The following is a 21,267-nucleotide window of genomic DNA, read 5'->3' as shown; positions in this document are numbered from 1 at the left end:
TTACAGGATCACAAAATCATAGATTTAAAGCAAGAAGGACCGTTAGAGACCATCTTATCCAGTCTCCTCATCTTATAGGAAATTGAGACCTAAATAATTTTTCCAAAGTCACACAGGTAGTATCAAAGATAAGATTTGAACCTGGGTTCCCTAACTACAGTCAGTGCCCATTCCACTGTAACAAATCACACTTATGTCTCCCTTCATCACAAAATTGCTTTCTTGAAAAACCTTAAGATAGTATAGAAATATGCTATTGTTAGGGTCATTATCATCATTATCTTTTTCATATCTATTTCGATGTTCTGGGCGTGATAGTATTATTATTCTGTTATATTTAATGTTTTATGGACAACTGCAAAGGTACCTATTGCTGAATACAAATATTAAAATGGAAACATTTCCTCTTAGGGTTACTATTATGCAACCTCAGTACAATTCCAGTAGCATACAGTATAAAAGGAATGATATGCACCTAGAACTGTTTCCATATAATTCTGATCTTTGCTAAGTCTCTATAATTTGAAAGCTCTTTGTTACACATAGCCTGAAGATTATGAGTATTTGGCATGATGATCTCTATTGAAAACACAGTTTTTAAATTTTTGTGGGTCAGTGTTTTCTCTGAGTAACAGTTCACTCCATGATAAGAGGCTGGTTCCAGTTGGTTTGGAGGCTAAATTCTCAAGGATATTTTCAGGTCAGTATTTGTAGCATGGCAATTTGTCATCTGTCGGTGCATGAAAGACAGCCGACTTTTGATAATTAAGTTACAGATTTGTGTCTTGCTAGGTATCAGGTAGGTGCTAAGATTTTGCAGCCTGTTGTGATGTGTTGTACAGTTTTAACCATTTCCTTGCATAATCTATATTCATCATTAAGGATGATCCTTTTGCTATATCTGGTCAAAATAACTTGGCTTTGCATCGTCATTAAAATCTCCCATTTCCACAAACACATCTGCCTGACTCAATCACTTGTTTGATGCTTCTTTGTCAAAATATTGTTGACTGAATTCCTCCAGATATTGCCCTTGGAGGGTTTTTTAATTCTAAACTTGGATCTTAGCAATTTCATAGGCTCTTAACTAGGAGCAAATCACTGTTGAATACATTCAAGAAATCCAATAGTAGACTCCTATAATCAGTCTTGATTATTGCTTGGCAAAGAGATGTCCACTTGTTCCAAAAGTATTTTCATAGGTTTCTGACCTACTTGTTATGTGCTTAAAGAATGACTATCAATCTTCTTTCTATTTTTTTCATGAACAAGTGCCAATCATTCTATAGCTGCCATAGAGTGATACATCCTGTGTTTCACTAATATTACAGAGGCTTTGCCCCTGAATACTTTTAAAATTTGCTACGGTTCATTTTACAGTTCCCAATGCATATATTAAGATCAGTACTGCATAGGTGTTAACTGTTTTAAATGTGCTCTTCCCATCCAACTTGATTTCTGGATGCTGGCAAGTTTCTTAACATATTTAACCACAGCTTTTTGCTTGATGACTTTGTGTTGAATGTTTCCTGTCTAGAGGAGGACTTTGGTTCCACTCCTTTTTAAGTTTCGAAGCCATATTTAGGTTAGATGATAAGGCTAGAAGAACCACAATGGGCTTACTACCTCTTTGAAAAACGCAACATTTATATCAACTGTTCTTGATATAATGATGTTGGTGGGATATTATAAACAGAGAACAGTTTTTCTTCCCTATTTAAAAGAGCAGTTTCCCAACTGGACACCAAATACTCTAGTGTTCTTGTTGAACTTTGGTATGTTTTATATATTTACAGTAAATGAATAAGCTATAAGTGAAGGATTGAGTCAAAGGTCTTGTGAAAAACAATGAAAGGACAATTATCCCTTCTAAACCATGGAGGTTAGGGGTAGGGCACCCCTATGATCTGGAAAATACATGTAAAATTTTTTGGCCCTACCTTTGTACCCGAAGAAGTCTGAGCTTTTTCTTTTTCTTTTATGGAGTGTTTAGAATACCTTATTATAACATTTGGATTAAGCATTTCTGAGTTTCTAAACTTTTTCTGCAAAGGTCTCTCCAAATTCCCATTTATAGTAATTTCTTATACCAGGCCAAGATATATCAAAAGTGCTATATGGTACTATGGGGCAGCCTGTTCAATAATTACTGAATCAACAAATAACTATTAATATTTGTGGGACTTTCTTACACATCTTTTTTGTACCTCAACCCAATATTGTGTGTTTATATATGTATTTACATTCTTTTAGTCAAACAAGCTGCAACAATTTTATATAGAAAGATAAATGACCATATTTAGAGAAGCACTGTTTCTACAATTTGATATGTAATGCCTATTAAGAAAGATAATGGTAAGGCTTGTGTCTGATAAGAAGTTGATAAAGTGCTTTGCTAGCAATTCAAGTATCACTATGAAACCCTTAAGCCAATAATTACAGAACTTACCTAACCACACCACTTGCCTATTTTCATTCACTTCTCCTAACTGTTCATTGTATTAATGGTATACAAGCTTTCTGTTTTTCATCTCACCCAACTCCTGTTATTGTTGATTTTGACTTATCACCATAGAAATGCCAGAACATTTCCACGACCTTCTTTGAAGGTTTAGTTTTGTTTGTGATTTCTTCAGTTCTCATGACTCTTTAACACAGTTGTTAACTGATGTTGAATTATTATTTTTATTCTTTATACTGTTTTGATGCCTTATATGGATAGTTACTTTTGCTTGTGATTGTTAAGAGAACCTAGAAGCTCTGATCTTTTGATTGTCTAGTTTCTTTCTTCATGTTTCTTTTTTTCTTGCTCTATTTTGGCAGAAGTGGTCTGCAACTTAAATTCCAGTCTCAGTATGCCCATCTCTTTTTCAAAATCATTTGAGATACTGGTGTTGATTGTGCCATTTGTCTTAATATTAGTTCTTTCTTTCTTCTTTTTGGAGGGGGGAAGGCAGGGTAATTAGGGTTAAGTTACTTGCCCAAGGTGGCACAGCTAGTAAGTGTTAAGTGTCTGAGGTAGGATTTGAACTCAGGTCCTCCTGATTCCTGGGCCGGTGCTCTATTCATTGTGCCACCTAGCTGCCTCATTAATATCGGTTTTCATACAGTGAAAATTTTCAATGACCTCTGAGACTTAACTTTTCCTTCTTTGGATTTTAATATCCTCAAATTTATCTTAACTCATTTATTGTAGGTTTAGGAATGAAATTATACCCTCAAATCATGTGACCCAAAAGACTGTGGACTAGACATTTTTTTTTACCTTCAAGACCTTTTAAATCTCTCCAAAATAAGAATTAATTATGTGCACGAGATAAAGCAAGCAAGTGCAGCTGTCTCTAAAGGCTAAGAAAACACAAACCTCAATGAGGTAGCAACTTGATGCACTAATAGCATAGAGGACTAATCCTTTATCCTAATCAGTAGTAGCACCAGGGTCCAATTGGTGAATGTTTCAAGGATCCTGACAGGCTTTTACAGCTACCACAGTAGGGTCTTAGGACACACAAAGGAAGTCTCATCATCCATCACCCACGTGGGTGTTCTCTTACTTTGATGATGACTGTGATTTAAGGATGTTATTTTTAGTATCCAAAATTGTTCTTGTTATCACCATCTAATTAATAAGGTATTACTTTCCCAGACCCATTTTAGACACTTGTAGTAATCTGTTAATTTCTATTAATGCTAAAAAGTTTAGTAGTGCCAAGAGAAGAGGGATAAATTAGAAATTACTGAGAAAAGTTATTATGGTTAAAGGTAAATCTATTAATGCATTAATTTGACAGACTGCCCAACCAAGGTAAATATATTGATGAATTAATGTGATAGACCATAGATCTATCATATTTGTTAAATAAATTTTTTCCATCAACTTTACTTTTCTAGTGTAGTTATACCATTCTGTTTCTTTTTTGCTATCATGATCAAAAAATAGGTTAGCGAAACTAACCAATACAATAATCAAATATGACAAGATATGCAATGTTTTGCACTTGTAGCCCCCCTCCCTCTAACCTCCACAGCAGTCTCCCAGGGATGCTACATTTGCATATTATGGAATGCTATAATCTGAGAAAAATTAAAATTGTAAATAACAGTAAGGGAATGATGTTTGGCAGGATCCTAGGTAATATAAAACATACTGTGGACATAAATAACTAGAAAAGGAGGTGGGCTGGTTAAATAATAAGAATGAGTGACAAGATACAGAAAGCTAAAGTGGTACATTAATAAATCCTATATGGAAAATTTAAGGGAAAATATGAATAAGAACTGAAGAGAATGAAAAGTTGTGAAGTGGCAAATCTCCAATGGTGGGGCAAGCGACCTACACCAATGAAATCAAAGATCTACCAAAGTGAGTACTTAGAGCTTTCTTCCAAGGAGAGTAATTTTGATTCATTCATCTAGAGGAAAGTAGGATATTTCAATAATTATAATTTCATGGCCTATTACTTTGCCTTCTTCCTTCTCCTTTCAAAATCAAATGTCATGAAAAGGCTAGTCTTTTTTTTTTTTTTTTTAAAGGAATTGGGGTTAAGTAACTTGCTCAAAATTACACAGCCAGTTATTTCTGGGTGTGGTGCTGAGTATCTGAGCCCGGATTTGATCCTGGTCATCCCGACACTGGAGCTGGTGATCTTACTCGCTGAGCCACCTGGCAGCCCCTAAGCAATTGGGGTTAAGTAACTTGCTCAAGGTTACATGGCCAGGTGTTTCTGGGTGGGTGCTAAATGTCTGAGCCGGGATTCGATCTCCAGGTCTTCTCAACACTGGAGCCGGTGCTCTTACTCGCTGTGCTACCTGGCCACCCCATGAAAAGGCTAGTCTTACTGGAAAATGAGAAAACAAAGAGAATGAGGAAAAAAAATTAATTTCTGAATCCCAATGTTGGAGCACAAGCTGGTATCAAGATGCTAACCTTAACTCTGCGTTGCACATAGTAAGAGCTCAAAAATGTTTGCCAAATGAATATGCATTATTGTACAACTATATCAATCAGTTTTATTGCTTTAGAATGACCTGGTCTTCAAAAGATTAAATTATAGTTAATAAATATGAACAACAGGAGTAGAAAACAAGGAAGGCATTTTCATAATACTAAGGGAAGATTATCAACAAGGTAAACTGCTTCTTTAGTAAGCTATTAGGTGATCTTGAGGATCTTAAGATCCTCAGTCTTCTTGAATTATATGTCAGATTCTGAATGTAAGGGATTAACAGATAATTCTAAACCACACTATAGTCACTGGCTTTAAACACTTTCAAAATCAAAATGACTTACTTTTTTTAATCACTTGTTTTCTTTCCCTGTATCATCTGGTGTGGTGTATTTTAATGGTTTTGACACAGTATGGATGAAAACCAGAAATAAAGAATATTTAAGAGTCCAAGAACTAAATAATCTGCTTCGCTAATGAGGACATATTTGTATCTTTGATTCACTAACTGCAATATGCTATAAGTTAATCTGCAAAATTATCTTAAACAGCAACTTCTCCTCTCATGTAATAATTTGACAAGTTGAATGAAAGCTACGTGTACAGTCCCTATTTGGAATATTGAAAAGATGGTATATGCTGAAAGATATATGAGTTGCATTTACAATGTATAAGAACAGTGTTTCATTAGCTGAGTTCTGTGATAAATGCTAAATTAAAAAACATTTTTGAGCTAGGTCGTAGGTAAAAAGAACATCAAAGAAGAAATAAAATTTCTAGGAATGGAAGGGATAATAATAATGGATCATGAAGAAAATGTAGAATTAAAGTCCTATTTTATTTCTATTTTATAAAATGGACTGGAAAGAACTGAACAAAAATAGTTAACAGGGTTGATCAAAGAGAAATGCTAAGTTATTAAAATAACACCTAGTTTTACTGAGTGAGTTCAAGTGATTACACACACATCTATTATCTATCTGTCTGTCTGTCTGTATCTCTGAAGGCACTGTAAAAATTCGTAGATAAGATCAATGAAACTACTGTTAGTGATATTTGAAGTATCATGGTAAACAGCAGAGGTACCATAGGGTTGGTGATAGATAACTGTCCTGATTTTTGTAATGGGAATGGAAATTTGAAGATCTTTCCTGCCCCCTAATAGGCTGAATATAATCACATGGAGCCTGTGGTAGGAATTTGCTGAAGGGGAGAACAGAGCCCACAGGAAGCTAGGAGTCAGAGCAGCTAGATGGAGGAAGAAGAGAGGATGGCAGGCAAGAAGACAAGTTAGGCTTGTGAGTAAATGTTTGTTTGTGGGAAGGCCAAAGGATGGTGTGGCTCTCTGTGTTGTTATGGTGTATTAACTTCTTTACTGCTATGATGGATTCAGCTTTCTGGTTTTGGGATTTAGTTTTCTGGTGTCTGAATAAATGTTTTGCTTCTGTCTTCTATATGGAGTGTGTTTTATGTGTATATGTGTGTGTGTATATATATCTATATGCTTTTTGGAGGGGGGAGGGCAGGGGAATTGGGGTTCAGTGACTTGCCCAAGGTCACACAGCTAGTAAGTGTTAAGTGTCTGAGGCCGGATGTGAACTCAGGTCCTCCTGACTTCAGGGCCGGTGCTCTATTCACTGCACCACCTAGCCACCCCAAGTCTGTTATATTTTGCGATTGAGCATTATGCTGGCATATTTACAGATGCAATCAGCAATGTGAATACTGCTTTGGTGCTACAATTTTAAAAATGAGAAGGTAGCTATTTAAAGCCATAAGCTGAGGAGCTGGATACAGATTTCTTATAAAATTCCTAGCAATAGAATTGAATCTCCTGTGTGAGAATTGACATAGTTAAGTATGGAGGCATTCAGCATTAGTAGCATAGTTACTAGGTAATTAATTCTTTGATTATGGCTATCCATGAAACAAGAAATAATATAAAATGTCCCTTAGTTTTAGTCATTTCTCTGTGTGCAAGTATTATTAGCTAGATTCTTCCTGTTTGCATGGGACCCTTTCTGTGTACAAAGGACAGAGAGAAACTACATTTCCTTGCCTGGCCTTTTCCTGATTGCAAGGAATGGAGAAAGGTCCTATTATCTGTTGATCTCTGAGCTTAGTCTGTTCCTTCCTGCCTAGATGGAGGGAAAAGCCATTCCATCATATTCCCTCCAGTGCTCACCTAGTCTGGCCTGTCTGTAGGGAAAGTTAACTGAAACATCACATACCATCAGTATCCTGCCAGTGGACCCATGCCTGAGCTGCTCACCCTAGGAGGACTCTACCCTTAGGTCAACCTCTTAGGGATGCTGATAAACCAAGAGAACACATTTGTCAATGATAAACAAAATATCTCCCAGTCAATTCCTCTCAGTCCCACTGATTCTGAACTTCTGTTGTCATTATTCAAAGCCAAACCTCATTGGGGTCCCCCAGTGCTCATTTATTCCCAACACTGTCCATACAAACCTTCTCCCCCTCACCAATGTTACGCTCTTAAGATTTCCACCCCTTACTGTGTTCTTTGAAATGTTTTCTCCATAAGTAACATACCTGCTTTCATTCAAAATCTTTTCTTTGCCCACTCTTTCCATCTGCTGGCTCTCACTGAGACTTGACTCTTTCCTGATGACATAGTCTTTCTGGTTACCCTTTCCAGTTGCACTTTTGCTCATCCCCTGATTCACTGTTTAAGGTTGTATGCTAGAATACTTCTTGCTCCCTAATATCACACTGATGCTCACTCTCTTCTCATTAACCTCTCCTCATCTGAGGTTCACTCAATCCACATTTATCACCCAACGAAAATCCCAGCAGCTGTTGTTTACTGACCTCAAAGCCATTCCTCTTCTTTTCTCAATGAGTTCAGTGCTAGGCTCAATCCTTCTCTCTTCCCCAACTCCTGCCTTCATAGTAGGGGAATTTTAATATACACAGTGATACTCCCGCAAGCACCCTAACCTCTCAGTTCTTCAAGTAATTCATTTCCAATGACCTGTACTTCTCTCTATCCTATATCCCCTTAGCTACACAGAGATGGTCATATCTTTAATATTTCATTTTCACGAACTCTGAAAAATCCCTTATCTGAACACAATCTATTATTATTCTACCTTACAACCCAGAAATCATATATTTTGTCTTCATCTTGACCTCCACAGTTCTCTTCCAGGTCATCTCCTTGAACAGGTTATATTCTCCTCGTTTCCCCATCTTGACTTCTTGATGAACATTTCAATTATATACTGCCCTCTTCTGTCCAGTTCCTTGATCCTTAAACTGTTTTGTTCTTCATTTTTTGAAGAGAACTAATGACATCATAGGGTGATGTCTTGACTCAGGTGTGAATTGGACTTAAATGAGGCAGAGTTCCACAAAGTCATCTGCTTCACTCTCTTTTCCAGAGTCACTGAAATCCAGTGGCTGTAATAGTAATGGAATTTAAAGGTCCCCCTGTATTGGCTTGCTTTTTGGATTGATTGTGTTAAAACCCAGAACTTGTGAATCCCACTTTTGGGACTGACTTGTTGATGTGAAAAGAGAGTACTGAACTGGGAGGAGCTGGTGACATAAATTTAGAGAGACACAAGCAAAGAGAGAGGCAGAAGAACTTTTTGGAAGCAGCATCTTGGAGGTAGAGAGAGACGGAGAGGACTGCTGAGGGCCAGTTTGAATTGCCCAGGACTTTTGAGAGCTGCCAACCAGAGCTGCCAAGGACTGAGGAGACATGGCTGTTATGCTGGTACTTTGTCTGTTTTGATGTTGTTTTGCCAGATTTGTTCACTGGTGAAAGACAGTGCTGTTGTTCCAGAGGTCCTGAAACCTTGCTGTTGGTTCAGAGTTCCTGAGACTGTTCTGCAGACAGAGAGTGAATTCTGTCCACTGGTGAAGGACAGTGCTGTTGTTGCAGAGGATCTTGGAACCTTGCTGTTGGTTCAGAAGCCCTGAAGAAGGATTTTCTTGTTGTATGTTTACAGAAATCCTGGAAGAGGGTTTTGCTAATGTTTTCAGGGGTCCTAGGACTGTTCTGCAGACAGAGAATGAATTAATGAACACACTGGCAATGTATCTTGTAGCCTTGCTAAGCTTTGTCTCCCCAGGAACAAAGATTGCTGAGAATTTGCCTCGGGTCAAGATGAAGAAAAGACCTCTCTTTGGGTATTAAATGCTTTGCTTAAGCTTGTTGTAACTCTGGGGTAGAATCAATTGTGATCCAAGGGTGGGGAACTTTTTACTTTTTTGTGCTCTGTGATGGACCAAATGAATGTACTTTACTTATGATTGGAAACTAATCTCCATTTGAGAAGAGGGGCTTTTGTGACTAAATGAATGTACAGCCTAGGGGTGGTGTAATACTTAGAAGAAGGTCTTTGGGATTCACTAAATGAATTATAATGTCCAGGGGTGGAGTAGGACTTGGAGATTATTGAATTATACTTGGTGAATACTGTATTTTGAATTATGTTATATTTTGATTTTCTCTGTTCTTAATTTTTCACTGAATAAAATGGAGAGCATCTATGCTGGTATTTTGAACCTTGGGAAGTTGCCTTTGCTTGGCATTACAGTGGCAAAACAAGTCAGGATGACTGGTAATGGCCAGGGAGGGAGTGGGTTGACTTTGAAATCTTTGATGTCAGACCAAGCTTTAAGAGCTCTACATTACCTGCTCCAGCTGCATTCATGGTCTTATGGCTCCCCTTCACTCCCCTCCCCTTTCATTTGAGAGTCTTGCCCTATATTTCATTGAAAAAATTGAGACCATTCTCCAAGAGCTAACTCTTCTTCCCTCATAGAGTATTACTAAGCTGTTTTCTTCTACCATTTCTTCCTTCACACTTGTTTCACATGAAGAAGTGCTTCTTCTCTTTGCCAAGGCAAACTTTTCTAACCAGCATAGCTAATCACATGTACCGAGTTTTTTCCAGCGTACTGCCCCCCACCCCCAGAATCCCTACTCTTTTTTTTTGTCTTTATTAATTCATTTGCTTACTTTTAGTTTACAAGATTCAGTTCCACAATTCCTTGAGTTTCAAATTTCCTCTTCCTCCCTCCCCTGACCCTCCCCCCATGGTGGCATACAATCAAGTATAGGATCTGCAAATACTTTCACATTAGACATTAGTCAGGTTATAAAGAAGGACTGTATCAGATGGAATGAACAATGGGAAAGAAGAAACAAAACCAAGGAAGAAAAAGAACAGCTAGTTTGCTTCAATCTGGATTTAAACTCAGTTCTTTCTCTGGATGTAGCCATCTCTCTCCATCATGAGTCTTTTGGGGTTGACTTATAACCCTGCATTGCTGAGAAAAGTCCAGTCTATCAAAAATTAAAGACACATACATTGTGTCTTTAATTGTGTACAAATTTCTCCTGGTTCTACTCTTCTCACTCAGCATCAGTTCGCACAAGCCTCTCCAGGTAAATATGAAGTCCATCTGGTCCTCGTTTCTTATAGAACAACAGTATTCCATTACATGCATATACCACAACTTGTTCAGCCATTCCCCAATTGATGGGTATCCCCTTAATTTCCAATTCTTTGCCTCTACAAAAAGAGCTGCTATAAATATTTTTGTACATATGGGTCTTCCTCCCATTTCTATGATCTCTTTGGGATACAACCCTAGAAGTAGCTTTGCTGGATCAAAGGGTATGAAATTATTTATAGCCCTTTGGGCATAATTCCAGGTTGTTCTTCAGAATGGTTGGATCAGTTCACAACTCCACCAGCAATGCATTAGTGTTCCATTTTTTCCACATCCTCTCCAGTATTTGTCATTTTCCTGTTTTGTCATATTAGCCAATCTGACTGGTGAGATGTGGTACCTCAGAGTTGTTTTGATTTGCATTTCTCTAATCAATAGTGATTTAGAGCATTTTTTCATAAGCTTAGAGATAACTTTAATTTCATCCTCTGAAAACTGCCTGTTCATATCCTTTGACCATTTATCAATTGGGGAATGACTTGTATTCTCATAGATTTGACGCAATTCTCTGTATATTTAGAAACAAGTCCTTTATCAGAGACACAGGTTGTAAAAATTCTTTCCTAATTTTCTATTTCACTCCTAATCTTGGTTACATTGGCTTTGTTTGTACAGAACCTTTGCAATTTAATGTAATCAAAATTATTCATTTTGTATTTTATAATGCTCAGCATCCCTTAATCCATCTAATCCTCAATTTCTCCCTGTCTACTGGTTGCTTCTCTACTGTCTACAAATACATCCAAGTCTCTCCTGTCCTCAACAATCCACACTTGATCCATCCATCCCTGCTTGGTATCCTCCAATATCTCTCTCCCTTAGTGGTTAAACTCTTTGAGAAGGCCATTTATAATTAGTGCCTCTCCTGTAATCTAGCTTCTAACCTCATCATTCAATTGAAACTGCTCTCTTCAAAGTTACCAATGACTTTTTACTGTCTGATCTAATGGTCTTTTCTCAATCCTCCATATTTCTTGACCTCTTTGCAGCTTCTAAGACCATGTATCAAACTCTGATATTCTCTTCTTTCTATATTTTTATGCTGCTACTCTCTCCTGGTTCTCCTACCTATTTGACAGCTCCTTCTCAGGATTTTATCCAGATTATACTTAGTAACTGTAGGGGTCCCAGAGGGATCTGTAAACTTCTCCTTGATATTTGGGCTTTTCAGTAAATAAATATAAAAGACTTGTAAAGTATAACTATAGGTCCTTATTATGAACTTTTTTAGTGATAAACAGAAGAAATGAGGGTGAATGAGTCATAATTCGTTAAATATATTTTATGAAAATTTGTCAATTAGGAAACATTTGAAAAAGGGGTTTTTTTTGGATACTAGTGCTAATATTAGCATTTCAGATTGTTAATTCTATTCTTACAAAAAAGGTGAACTTTATATTTCTTGTTGAAATTTATCTTTTAAATACAAAAGCACATTTTGTCTGCTATAAGGGAATGCTACTTCAGATAACCCACAGAAACATCCAAGTCTCAAAAGCATCAAGAATTGTTGGGAAAGATGGTAACATAATTTTAAAAGCAGTGAGGGATTATTATACAAGGTATTTTCAAGAAAGAAAAGATACCAGAAGAAGGGAAATATAGCAGGTATTACCTAAGCAAAAAAGACAATGAAGAGAATATGAATAATTATTGACCCAGGTCTAATTTTTTTATTTTTATAAAATCATTACGAAATGATTTATCTATTTCTCTATCTATCATAAGTATCTTTGATAAAAATGTAAAGGAATAGCCAAATATTTCTCAAAATATTTTCTACAGTCACATAATCAGCTGAAAGGTACAGAGAAAACAAAATCCCACTGAGTTTACTGACTATTAAAAGCAATTGAATCTATAGAATAAAACCCAGACTAAGAGTCTCTCTTCCAACAAAGAATTTCTCAAGCGTATGTTAAAATTGTACAAAAATCTGGTGCGACTAGGTGGCACAGTGCATAGAGTACCGGCCCTGGAGTCAGGAGGATCTGAGTTCAAATACGGACTCAGACACTTAACACAAAAAACTAGCTGTGTGACCTTGGGCAAGTCACTTAGCCCCAATTGCCCCACCTTCCCCCCTCTAAAAATAATAAAAGCAAAAAAAATTGTACAAAAATCCTTGTTAAGAGACGTTTGCCCCTGCCATGTAGAAAGTCCTGCACAAAATGGAATGGAGAGTATGGATAGAGGGAATAGGTTATATTACTGTACTAACTTCATCAAGGCCCAAAATGAGTTCCTATATTTACTAAGAAAAAAAAAGTCAATTTAATATTCAGGAAAACCTAAATAGATGAAAAAAATCTACCAGTCTATGATATTCAAGATTGATGGTCAATCCTCTGAATTGCGGATAAACAAGATGAATCTCAAACTGAAAAGGAGTGGATTCAGGGAGAAGATAATGAGTTATTTTACCAACATAGTAGCTGACTAGTAGGTATCTGAGGCAGAATTTGAATGGAGTCAGCTTCCTGACTCCAAGCTCAGCACTGTATTTACTAGTATACACTGATTCTTAATAATTATACTATTATGGGATTTAGATAGTGGTTTAAAGATTGCAAAGTGCTTTACACAAACCATCTCATTTGATTTTTCACAATAACCCTCAAGTCAAACCATAGGTATTATGATATGTATTTTACATATAAGGAAACTGCTGACAGAAATTACGTGATTTGTCCATGGTCATACAGTTAGTAAGTATGGGCATTAGAAAATATATGGGTAGCACTTGATCCCAAATCTCTTCTAACTCATCATGCTGGGTAGATGAGAATGGCATGGCTACAAAGAAACTCATATGAAAAAGATATAGGGATTTCAGAGAGCTGTAAGCCAAACACAGGGTACCAGTACAATTTTCAGACTAAAAAATCTACTAAAGCTGCATAAATAGATTATTGAAAAAAATGTAGCAACAATCCCAGTGAACTACCAGAATATTGTGTCCAATTTTAGATGTCACATTTTTGAAGGGACATTGCCAAACTTAAACTGTCTAGAGGGAGGATATTGATGAAACCACACATAGATAGATTCTAAGGGGATGTTTAGCCTGCAGAAGAGATGATTTAGGAGGATATACTGTCTTCAAATAAATTAAGGACCATCGCATGGAAAATATGTAAGGATTATTTTGCATGGCCCTAGAATGATATGTCATTGACAGTCTTCAAGTAGAGCGTGGATGATTATTTGTCAGGGATATTGTAAATAGTACTCTTATTTCAGTTAGGGGTAGGAATTGATGACTAAGTTTTTTTTTCCCATCTAAAAATCTGTGATTCTATAAATTTAAAGAGAGTAAAAAAAATGGAATCTAATTAACTCATAGTCTTTGTGTTTAATAATTATTAACTACTGTAACTGTTCACATAAAGTAACATTTTTGTTTTTCATGAAGTAAGGCCCATTGCTACTGTAGTTCTATATATAGGTCACAAACTATGTCCAATTTAGGTATCCTAGAAGCAGAGGGGATTTGAGGTAAACAGTTAGGGCCCTGTCTACAAAAGTAGATGGTGTGTTGAATCCTGGTCTCACTTTATAATGGGAGTAGTGGTATCCTACCCTGACTTCATGATAGAAGCTATTGGATTCCTAGACTGAACAGCCTGAAAATCATGGACATTTTAGGCTCCATGGGACTATTAATGATTATTAAAGTGTTTTACAAAGTTAAAAGTGCTATAAGGTATGATAATTATGCCATCTAGAGAACATGCCATCTCTTTAAAGACCGTGGTAATAAATACAATTTCTTTTAGGTCACTGAGTTTAAATAATAAAACCACAAAGTTGGTACATGCTGTGGTCCCTGGTAAATTTTTTAGACCATACAGTATGTTGTAACATATGACAAACAAACACAAACCACAAAGTATATTTCCAGACATTAAGAAAATAACACAAGAGTGTTGGCCTACTGATAGTAACCCAAACGCAAAGTTGCAGGATATAAAATAAACCCACATAAATCATTGACATTTCTATATTTGCTAACAAAGCCCAACAACAAAAGATAGGAAGTGAAATTCCATTTAAAGTTAGTGTAGATATTATAAAATGTTTGGGAATCTACCTGCCAAAACACAGCCAGGAACTATATGAACACAATTACAAAACACTTTTCACAAAAATAAAGTCAGATGTAAATAACTGGAAAAATATCAGTTGCTCATGGGATTGCCGAGCTAATATAATAAAAATGACAATTCTACCTAAACTAAATTATTTATTCAGTGCCATACTGATTAAACTACCAAAAATTATTTTATACAGCTAGAAAAAACAATATCAAAATTTATCTGGAAAAACAAAAGATTCAGAATATCAAGGGAATTAATGAAAGGAAATGAAAGGGAAGGTAGCCTAGCTATACCAGATCTTAAATTGTACTATAAAACATCAATCATCCAAACTACTTGGTATTGACTAAGAAATAGAGTGGTGGACCAGTGGAATAGGTTAGTTATGTAAGACACAATAGTCAATTTCTGTAGTAATCTAGTATTTGATAAATCCAAAGATTCCAAATTCTGGGATAAGAACTCACTAGTGAGTAAGAGCACCGGCCCCAGTGTTGGGATGACCTGGGGATTGAATCCGGGATCAGACACTTAGCATCCACCCAGAAACACCTGGCCGTGTAACCTTGAGCAAGTTACTTAACCCCAACAGCTTTTTAAAAAAACCTCACTATTTAACTAAAATTGCTAGGAAAACTGAAAAATAGTATGGTAGAAACTAGGCACAGACCAACATCTTACACCCTTGTAATTTAATTTTGTAATGTAATTTTGAACTTGAAGATCCCTTTTGTGTTGGCAAAAGTAGCAGGTACTTAACATTTAGTAACTGATCAAGCCTCTAATTGGGGGAAGAGAAGGTATGAACTCCTGTCCCCTGTTAACTGATGTAACAGGAAGGGGGGTTGGTCGAAGAAAGTAGGTAATACTGTATGTATAAGAAAAGCCCCAGAGAGGCACAGTCAGAATTTCCTTGAGACCGAGATCTGGTGGCAGAGCAGCTACAGAAGAATGGAGAACTGAGTCCTGAGAACTGGTGGTGGTGGTGGAGCTTCTTCTGAACAGGAGCCCAGGAGCCCAGAGCCAGAAGCCCAGGAGCCTGCAGCCCGGAATCCAGAGCCAGGAGCCCTGGAGCCCAGGAGCCAGGAGCCCAGGTGACTGAAGCATGGCTGGGATGTTGAGACTTTGTTTGTGGCTTGGTTGAGCCTTGAATTCCCTGGAGCAGAAATGGTGAAGGAGCTGACATGGACCAAATCCTGTGGACTTCAGTGTGGAGCAGGACCTGCCCAGAGAGCTGGTCAAGGAACTGGGAGCTGTCTGCCATTGCACCCAGGTGACAGTCTGGTGGATCCAGGTAGAATCTGGGACCATGGAAGGAGATCCAGGGAATCTTAGAACAGGCCCCAAGTCAAGATGAAAAGACCTCTCCTTGGGTACTGAGTAATTATGGAATTATAGTTTACTAGTGACCTAAGGGGTGGAGGGTTTTGTATATGATACTTGGTAAGACTTTGCTGAATAAGTTACTGATAAGTGACTGATTGAGTTAATCAAGACTTTGCCCCAAGAGTAGAAGACTTTGTGTAGTTTGATACTACTGATAAGTGACTGACTGAGTTAACTTAAGAGTGACTATTTTACTTTGAGACTATGTTGTGAATATTATATTGTGATTTTCTGTGATAAGTTATAATATGGTGAATGCTGCATTTTGAATTATGCTGTACCTTGATTTTCCATGGATATTTTGCTTTTGTTATGGAATAGAGTGATCACTATACTGAGTAATCAGAACCTTAAAAAAAGCTGTTCACAGTAGCAGTTCTTCTGGAAAGCTTCTGTGCATGTCAAAATGAGTACATGATTTAGATATAAAAACTGATACTATAAGCAAACTAGGAAAGCAAGGAATAGTTTACCTATCAATTCTATGGAGAAGGAAAGAATTTATGCCCAAACAAGAGACAGAGAACATTATCTAATGCAAAATGGATGTTTTGATTACATTAAATTGAAAAGTTTTTGCACAAACAAAGCCAATGCAACTAAGATTAGGAGGGAAGCAGAAAACTGGGGAATAATTTTTACAGCCAGTATCTGGTAAAGGCTGCATTTAAAAAATATATAGAGAACTGAGTCAAATTTGTAAAAATACAAGTCAATCCCCAATTGAAAAATGGTCAAAGGATATGAAGAGGCAGTTTTCAGGAGGAAATTAAAGCTATCTATAGTCATAGGAAAAAATGCTCTAAATCACTATTGATTAGAGAAATGCAAATCAAAACAACTTTGAGGCACCATATCACACCTATCGGAATGGCTAACATGAAAAGACAGCAAAGTGATAAATGATGGAGAAGCCATGGAAAAACTGGAACACTATGCACTGTTGGTGGAGTTGTGAACTGATCTAGCCATTCTGGGGAGCAACTGGGAACTATCCCCAAAGGGCTATAAAACTGTGCATACCCTCTGACCCACCACTTCTAGGTCTGTATCCCAAAGGGGAAAAGTACTCACACATACAAAAATATTTATAGAATCTCTTTCTGTGTTGGCCAAGAACTGGAAATTGAGGGGATGTCCATCAACTGAGGAATGGCTAAACAAATGGAATATATATATATATATATAATATATACATGGTATAAGAAATGATGAGCAGGCAGACTTCAGAAAAACCTGGAAAGACTTATAAGAACTGATGCTGAATGAAATGAGCAGAACTAGGAGAACATTATACATAGTAAAAGACACATTTTGCAATGACTGACTTTGATAGACTTAGCTCTTCTTAGCAATGCGAGGGCCCAAGACAACTCCAAAAGATCCACAATGAAAAATGCTATCCACATCCAGAGAAAGAACTTTGGAGTCTGAATGCAGATGGAAACATAGTATTTGCTCTCCTTTTCCCTTGTTGTTTTGTTTCTTCTTTCTTGGGGTTCCTCCCATTAGTTTTAATTCTTCTTTAATCATTACTAATGTGAAAATATGTTTAGAGCCTATTTTCAGATTGCATGCCATCTTGGGAATGGGGGAGAGAGGGAAGGGAAAAAAATTTAAAACAACATCTTATAAACATGAATGTTGAAAATTAAAAAAAATTAATTATAAAAAATAGATTAAACAATGTTATGTGTCTTTGAGCAATAACAAGACAAGATAAAGTTGATCTAGAAAGGAAAACTTTTGGAAAAATCTTAGAGGAGCTAAATACAGTATTCATCACAGTACTGCTAAGTATTAACTATGACTCCCTTAAGATTCTCTGTTTAAATCCCTTTAAGAGAAGTTCTTTAAGAATAAGAACAAGTGGGGGTGGTTAGGTGGCGCAGTGAATAGAGCACCGGCCTGTAGTCAGGAGGACCTGAGTTCAAATCCAGCCTGAGTCGTGTGACCTTGGGCAATTTGTTTAACCCCAATTGCCCTGCCTTCCCCTCTCCAAAAAGACAAAAAACAAAAAGAATAAGAACAAGTCCAACTACTCCATGTAATCTTTCCTGTCTATTCCAGTCCATTATGACCTATTCACTTTCCAAAGCTCTACTGAACTAGTAGTCTTCTGTAAGCACCTTAAAGGCAGAAACCATGTATTTATACTTTTATATCCTCCACACATTGACTGATATAACATATCATAATTAAAACAAGTTAAATAATGAAAGTAAAAAAAAGTATTTGGGATCAGACAGATTTTAAATTTATTGATATCATACTTTAGAAATATATTGACACTAGTGGGCCAATTTACATTTTATATTACTCTGTGGTAGAATTTATGCAACTACAGTTTCCAGAGCTATACAGCAGACCTTATTCTGACATTTCTTCAATTTTTTTTTTTAAACAATTGGGGTTGGTTACACGGCCAGTTATTTCTGGGTGGGGTGCTGAGTATCTGAGCCCAGATTTGATCCCCAGGTCATCCTGACACTGGAGCCGGTGCTCTTACTCGCTGAGCTACCTGGCTGCCCCATTTCTTCAATTTTTTAAAAATTGAAAATGTAATTGTTACTTTTAAACGTTATCTTCACGAATGTGGAGAAGAAACAGATAAGTTAATTTTTATAAAATGTGGTCACTTTACTTACCTGGGGTTCCTCATAAGCCGACGGAAAAAATAAGTCCAAGTAATGTAATCCATTGCGTCCTGCTTGGATGTTATTGTACCAGCAGCAATCTCAGCATTCAAATGATCAGAAAGCACATCTAGTAAGCTAAATGTGAATGAAAAACAGAAAACAAATAGAAATATATAACGAACACTAAACCAAATGTAATATCAGTTTGTATTCAACAGTTTATTTTCTAAGATACTACTAACCTTCACACACACTACAATCTAGCCAATCTGGCCTTATTGTCTTTACATAATGCTACCTTCCTTGTTTCTGCCCATTAAAACTCTAATTAACTGCTTTAAAGTTCAGTTTAAGCACCTTCTTCAATATGAAGCATTTCTTCATCCCACTAACTACTAATATCTCTCCCCACCAAATTATTTTGCACATTTTATGGATACTTATATAGGGTATGTTGTTTCCTATGACAAAAAATACATTTTTTGAAGGTATGGCCGCTTCATTTCTTTTTGTGTCTTCAGTTCCTAGCCCAATGCCAGTTATACAGTCATAAAGAAGCATTAATAAATGCTTATTGATTGATTGAAGAACAAAATAAATGTGCATTTTTATTTAAATTTTTTTCAAAGAAACTTGTCTTCAATTTCTTTGGGATGGTGGTTTTAATTAAACAAACATATAAATGACTGACTATATATATTTAAGTTCCATTTGACACTAAGTTATGTCATTTAGCATAAAACTCAATAAGTATTCTGTCAACTAATTAATGTTCTTTTTAACAGAAATGTACACTGTAATTTTTCATTTAGACATGAGCGAAAAGTATTGTTTCCAAATCCAACCTATGTTATAAATTAATGAAATATCTTAATTTTAATTATATCTTCTATAGATTTGTACTACACATATTAAATAATCAGAATGAAAATTCTAATTAGTTTTAATCACTAAAAAAGTAAATGTCTATAATATCATTTTACATTAAAATGTATAATATAAAAATTAGAGAAATTAAGAAAATCAATGTAATTTTTTCTTATTACTTACTGATTTTCTACTTTTGGGCATAAATATAATTCTAGGTCATGACAAAGTGCCTGATTTTTTTGTTTTGGCTTTACGCTCTTGTCAAAAGGGTTCTTGATAGCAATTTTAAAAGGTAACTGAAGAAGCAGTTAACTAGAGAAAAATAATCTTTGCTGCAAGCCTCTCTCAAACTGATTAAGATTTGTAAGAATAAGAGGAATTTACCAATTCATAAATGGCTAAAGGACAGGAACTGGCAGCTCTCAAGGAAAGAAAGCAACTCTAAAGTTCTACCTCCTACCTGTCACATTAATAAAGCTGACATAGGTGTCAAATGCTGGGGGATGGAGAGAGGATTGGTAGGGAGTAGAATGCAAGTAAAAAGGTATATTAATGCACTGATAGTGGAACTGTGAATTAATTGGTCCAAGTATTCTGGAAAGTAATTTAGAAGCATGTCCCCAAAATTACTAAATTGTGTATAACATTTGATCCAGTTGTATCATTCTAATGCTATGCCCCAAAAGAATTAAAGAAAATATGAAAAATTTTATAGCAACTATTTGAGGTGGCAAAGAACTAAAAAGAAAGGGGACATCAATAAATTAGGGAATAGGAAACAAACCATGGTACATGAATGTAATAGAATTTTATCATACTATAGGAAATGGAGAGACAATTTCAGAAAAACCTAGGAAGACTTGTATGAAGTATGTAAAGTGAGAGGAACTATGAGAATAATTTGAATGGTAACAACATTGTAAACATGAACAACTCAAAAGAACTAAGTGATCAACTCCATGAACAACCACAATTTCATATGATGATGATGACAAACCCTATCCAACTTTTTAATCACAGCCAATGGAGCAAATTATTTTGCTCGATCATGCATATTTGTTACAAAGATTTTGCCCCCCACCCCCTGCCTCCCTCAGTTGGACAGAAGAAATAGGTGAGAGAGGAAAAAAATGCTTGTTAATTAAAAAAAATTAATTTAAAAATCTCACTTGAATAAGCCTTCAAAATTTATTTTTTTTAAACTAAGAGCTATTAAAATTCCTTCATTTCATTTAAAGAGATTTTCATTGTAAAAATGATAGGATTATTCTTTTAAATGTGAAGATTTTTGTTAGTTTCAGGTCTTTCCCACAAATAAGCTGTAGTTGTGATGAATTCTCCTTTGAATCAGGTCAAAGAAAACATCCATTTAAAAAATGATCAATGTTATATTTCTCTAAATTACACAATCTTTTTTTTTAACTTTTGGGTAATCAATATAGGCTTAATTTTTATTATTTTAGAACAGCAAAAGTGAAATACTTAAATTCATTTATTTTTGTAATCAAAATGAAGCAATGTGTTCTGCTCATTAAACACTTCTTACACATCTTTTTGTTATTAATAGAATAGATGGAATAAAGCTTCAAATAGAAGAAGTCAGAAGAAAGCAGAGTTGTTGGGTACATTCCCCTATAGCTAATTTGTACAAGGACATGTACAACAGTCACATATAGGATGGGCAGGCACAGACAGGTTGAGATTTGAATCATTTGAGGGTACAACCAATTTGATAAAATCAAAGATCCATGTAAGCACAAGACAACAATAATAAAGACATATCTATATTACTAAAAAAAAATCTTCCACCACTTGTTGATTGGTTACTGATTT

At 36.0% G+C, this 21,267-nt stretch overlaps 1 protein-coding gene across 3 annotated transcripts in view; it reads right to left on the bottom strand.

The window, feature by feature from the left end:
* The window catches only part of ASCC3 (activating signal cointegrator 1 complex subunit 3), a 373,754-nt gene that overhangs the window by 91,966 nt on the left and 260,521 nt on the right, over positions 1 to 21,267 (bottom strand). For all 3 annotated transcript variants that reach the window (XM_069077160.1, XM_069077161.1, XM_069077162.1), the window contains exon 34: positions 18,574 to 18,699. In XM_069077160.1, the coding sequence (XP_068933261.1) occupies positions 18,574 to 18,699 (126 nt within the window). The remainder of the gene's footprint in view (positions 1 to 18,573; positions 18,700 to 21,267) is intronic.

This window comes from Petaurus breviceps, unplaced genomic scaffold (genome assembly GCF_028583685.1).
Source record: "Petaurus breviceps papuanus isolate PSGF00001 unplaced genomic scaffold, PetGlider_PUasm1.0 90977, whole genome shotgun sequence".
NCBI lineage: Eukaryota > Metazoa > Chordata > Mammalia > Diprotodontia > Petauridae > Petaurus > Petaurus breviceps.
The sequence above is the reverse complement of the archived record's forward strand: the minus strand, read 5'-3'. Positions and strand labels throughout refer to the sequence as shown.